We start from the raw sequence: 4803 nt of genomic DNA, 5'->3' as shown, positions 1-4803 counted from the left end.
TTATATTTAGTGACATCCATAACAATAAAAGTTAAATAATCTTGTGTCATGGGCAGCAGTGGAATTCATAATAATTTTGAGTCATGTCTATTAAGGTGTTTTCAATAGGGACAATTCAAATACAATTTTACTGGTGCTATACATAATGAAAATGTTCCATAAAAAGTGACTCATGACAGATTCAGGTTCCTTCATATTCAGCAGTAAGTAGTGCTGGATAAGCTTTCAAAAGCCTTTATTCAAATGTATTACAATGAAGAGTTAGTTTACAAATGTATTATATCAAATGTACATATTACATTGTATGACAATGTAACAAAACCAAGACTTAAAAAGTTCCCATAAGTTTTTCACAACACCTCCCCCCCAAAAAAGGGAAAAGACAACAGCAATAGCCTAACAAAATGAATACATTTTTGAATTCCCACAGGGTACATTTTGGGCAGATCATTTAATCTCTTACTGCTAGAGATCCATCCTATATGTACCAGGTATCCAGTGACAAGAGGTACATGCAAACAAAGGTTAACCTCCAGTGTCTCCCATCTTTATGTTGATTGTTGCACGGTTCTGGGAAACAGTTCATGTCTAAGCTGGGGGAGAGGGGCTGAGGCTCAGCCTTCTTATAGGGGGACGTAAGTGGGCTACGGGTCGATCTGGGACCTTATATGGTGGCGAAGAGGGTGGAAGTGGGACACAGGTTAGAAGTAACTCTGAAGAGGCTCTCCCAAGATGGTCTCCATCTCATGGATCACCTTCTGTACTTGATGCTCCACCTCCTCGCATTCGTCTGTAACGGACACACACACACACGTAAGCAGGGAAGTCACAAAATGGTGGCCATCAACCAAGTTTGCCAACTACCCTAAACACGTTGATATTTACAGTGCCTTCAGAAAGGATTCATACCCCTTAATTTATTCCACATTTTTGTTGTGTTACAGCCTGAATTAAAAATAGTTTAATTGTTTCTCATCCATCTACACACAATACTCCCATCTCAAGGTGATGTTTGCAGATTAATTGAATATTAAATACAGAAATCTCATTTACATAAGTTAGGGAAAGGGGATACACCTAGTCAGTTGCACAACTGAAAGCATTCAACAAAATGTGTGTTCCGCATTTAACCCAACCTCTCAAGAGAAATGCCTTAATCGACGCCCACATCATCGGCACCCAGAAAGCAGTTGTTGTTGGGAGTTAACTGCTGTGCTCAAGGGCAGAACAACAGATTTTCACCTTGTCTGCTCGGGGATTCAAACCAGCGGCTTGTCGGTTACTGGCCCAACACTCTGAACCGCTAGGCTACCTGCCGTCCAAGTATTCACACACCCGATACCTTTGGTCTCGATTACAGCTTTGAGTCATCTTGGCTATGTCTGTATCAGCTTTGCACATCTGGATTTGGGGACTTTCTCCCTTGCACATTTTCAAAAGTTCTGTTAAATTAGATGAAGATTGCTCTTCACCGCCACTCCCCAGGTCTTTCCACTGATTTTCTGGGCTTTGGCTGGACCACAAGGAGTTTCACATTGTTATTCTGAAGCCATTCCAACATTGCTTTGGCTGTATGCTTGGGGTCATTGTCCTGTCGGAACATAAATCTATGCAAATCTATGCAGGTTCTCAAAGATTTGCCTGTATTTGGCTCCATTCATTGTTCCCCTCCATCCTTACCAGTCTCCCAGTCCCTGCTGATGAAAAGCATCCCCATAGCATGATGCTGCCACCACCATGCTTCACGGTGGAGATGGTGTTAGACGGGTGATCAGCTGTGCCTGGTTTTCTCCAAACATAGCGCATTTTTGTCTCATCAGACCACAGAATCTTCTGCCTTATGCTCAGTCTTTTATGTACCGTTTTGCAAACTGGAGGGGTACCGTCATGTGCCTTTATCTTAAGAGTGGCTTCAGTCTGGCCACTCTCCAACAAAGCCCAGATTGGTGAAGTGCTGTAAGACCGTTGTCTTTCTGGCAAGTTCTTATCTCAGCCAAGGAACTCTGTAGTTCTGTCAGAATAATCATTGGGTTCTTGGTCATCTCCATGACCAAGGTCCTTCTTGCCCGGTTGCTCAGTTTGATCAGACGGCCAGCTCTACGCAGAGTCTGGGAAGTGCCACATTTTTTCAATTTCCCAATAATGGAAACCATTGTGCTCTCAACACTTTATAAATAGTTTTATACCCTTCCCCAGATAGATGCCTCCTTACAATTGTATCTCAGAGATCTACAGACAGTTCCTTTGACTTCATGACATAGTTTCTGCTCTGACATGCACTGTCAACTGTGGGACCTTACATTGACAAGTGTGTGTTTCTTCCCATTTGATTTATATTTTTTACCCCCCTTTCTCCCCAATTTTGTGGTATCCAATTGGTAGTTACAGTCTTATCCCATCGCTGCAACTCCCGTACCGACTAGGCAGAGGCTGAGAGCAGTGCGTCCTCTGAAACACAACCCAGCCAAGCCACACTACGTCTTGACACAATGCTCGCATAACCCGGAAGCCAGCCGCACCAATGTGCTGGAGGAAACGCCGTGCATGGTGACCGTGTCAGAGTGCATGCGCCCGGCCCACCACAGGAGTCGCTAGAGCGCGATGGGACAAGGACATCCTGGCCGGCCAAACCCTCCCCTAACCCGGGCCGACGCTGGGCCAATTGAATCAATTTTGAATACAGGCTCAAACAACAAAATGTGGATTAAGGGGCATACATACTTTCTGAAGGCACTGTAGCTACCATTACACCACCCTGCTATTTTCCTACTGTCTTCAACTACCCTAGGCACAGGGTTGAGGGATGTCTGCATACTGCCAAACCATTTATTTAAAAGCATCGCAGAAAATAATATGCCAAGGAACGGTTCACTTTCAAAATGACAGAATATAATAAATTATGCTTATTCGAAGAAGTTTCCAGATATGCTTAAATTGAATGTACTCTGCTACACAGAGGGGGGGGGGGGGACAGACAGACGTGTATGAAATATGCTAACATTACAGAAACATTATAGCTGCAGAAAGAGAAAAGTGTGGGAAAAAAAAGGAAAAGTGATGAGACAGTGAACCTACCCTCCATGAGTTCAGCCAGGAAGGGAATGGTCTCTGGTAGCAGGACCATGTAGTTCTCCCTCAGCTTAGAAGCCAGTTCCAGCAGCATCAGCAGGGCAGAGAAACGCACCTGATTGGGGGGGGGGGGGGGGGGGAAAGAACGACAGGCCTTTATTTAAGTTACTGGATGATCACTCGTGGTCCTGGAGAGCTGCAGGTGGGCAGGGTTTTTGTGCTGACCCAGCACTAACACACCAGCTAACTTTGGTCTTAATGATGACTTTAATCACATGTCTATTGGTACTAGGTTGGGAATCCAATCCAACTTCTTCGCACTTCTCAGACGTCTCACCTTGGAAGAGCTGTGTCGCGTCTTCAGCAGGATCTGGTAGTTGAGGGTCTTCCACAGAGTGTCGTCACCCACGGCAACGCAGAACTGGCCCACGCACGGCACCAGGTGCTTGGTGACTCTGGTCTGGTAAACCTCCTCTCCACCCAGGGTGTTCTCCAACTACACACAGACAGGCAGATATTTATACACCACTGCTATAGGGGACCACAAGAATAGAATAGGGCATAAGGAAGAGGCGTACGGCATCCATATGAGGAAGTCCCTCAGTTGTAAAGCTTACCATTTTTGTGGATGAATCCTTTGTTATAGTGATGTGAGAGAGGGGTGAGGCTGACCTGATCGACCAGAGGGGTCATGAGGGAGTCGGCTCTCTCCTTGCTGACGAAGCGCTGCGTGTCGTACAGGCAGATCTTATGGAGGCAGTCCAGTATGTACTCCAGCAGCAGGCAACGCTTCTCAATGTTGTCCTCTGTGTCAAAGAATGCTTCATCTGAATGAGGAATGGATTAAAAGAGGAAAAATAAGCAAAAGACTTTCAAAAACTTCCCGGAGTGCCTTGCGTTAATCAGTCACGTGACTCAAAACCAACAGTGAACCAGAAATGGGCAGTGAACCAGAAATCCCCATCAAATACGAGCTTTGTTGTCCAGCAAAGACAAACTAATCCAGACCCTTCATCATAGATTCATAAACAGTATGACATATACAGTGAGGCAAAAAAGTATTTAGTCAGCCACCAATTGTGCAAGTTCTCCCACTTAAAAAGATGAGAGGCCTGTAATTGTCATCATAGGTACACTTCAACTATGACAGGCGAAATGAGGGAAAAAAAATCCAGAAAATCACATTGTAGGATTTTTGATACATTTATTTGCAAATTATGGTGGAAAATAAGTATTTGGTCACCTACAAACAAGCAAGATTTCTGGCTCTCACAGACCTGTAACTTCTATTTGAACTTATCAGTATAAAAGTATGTAAGACCTGTTTGAACTTATCAGTATAAAAGACACCTGTCCACAACCTCAAACAGTCACACTCCAAACTCCACTATGGCCAAGACCAAAGAGCTGTCAAAGGACACCAGAAACAAAATTGTAGACCTGCACCAGGCTGGGAAGACTGAATCTGCAATAGGTAAGTAGCTTGGTTTGAAGAAATCAACTGTGGGAGCAATTATTAGGAAATGGAAGACATAAGACCACACCAGACATGAAAAGGCATGAGCAGATAATCATCCCACATGACATCCCACCTATTCAACCACCAGAATTCAATCTGGACATTGACCCTCCAAAATGGAGGGAAGTAGAGAACGTTGTCCGAAGAGCAAGAGCGGCCTCGGCTCCTGGGCCTAATGGAGTACCATATAAGCTCTACAAGAACGCCCCGGATGT

General features: G+C 44.6%; 1 protein-coding gene across 2 annotated transcripts in view; it reads right to left on the bottom strand.

Annotated features, from left to right (window-relative positions):
- Positions 1–180: 180 nt before the first annotated feature.
- heatr1 (HEAT repeat containing 1) overlaps positions 181–4803 on the bottom strand; it is a 23361-nt gene continuing 18738 nt past the window's right edge. The window contains exons 40-43 of one of the 2 annotated variants that reach the window (XM_020460380.2): positions 3742–3896; positions 3407–3565; positions 3076–3184; positions 181–790 (exon numbers count right to left, since the gene is read on the bottom strand). In XM_020460380.2, coding sequence (XP_020315969.1) covers positions 702–790; positions 3076–3184; positions 3407–3565; positions 3742–3896 — 512 coding nt within the window. In that variant the 3' untranslated portion in view covers positions 181–701. The remainder of the gene's footprint in view (positions 791–3075; positions 3185–3406; positions 3566–3741; positions 3897–4803) is intronic. The other variant, XM_020460381.2, reaches the window with a different exon arrangement.

The sequence above is a fragment of the Oncorhynchus kisutch genome, linkage group LG25, assembly GCF_002021735.2.
Source record: "Oncorhynchus kisutch isolate 150728-3 linkage group LG25, Okis_V2, whole genome shotgun sequence".
Classification (NCBI taxonomy): domain Eukaryota; kingdom Metazoa; phylum Chordata; class Actinopteri; order Salmoniformes; family Salmonidae; genus Oncorhynchus; species Oncorhynchus kisutch.
Note: the sequence above shows the minus strand (reverse complement) of the source record. Positions and strands in the feature narration are given on the sequence as shown.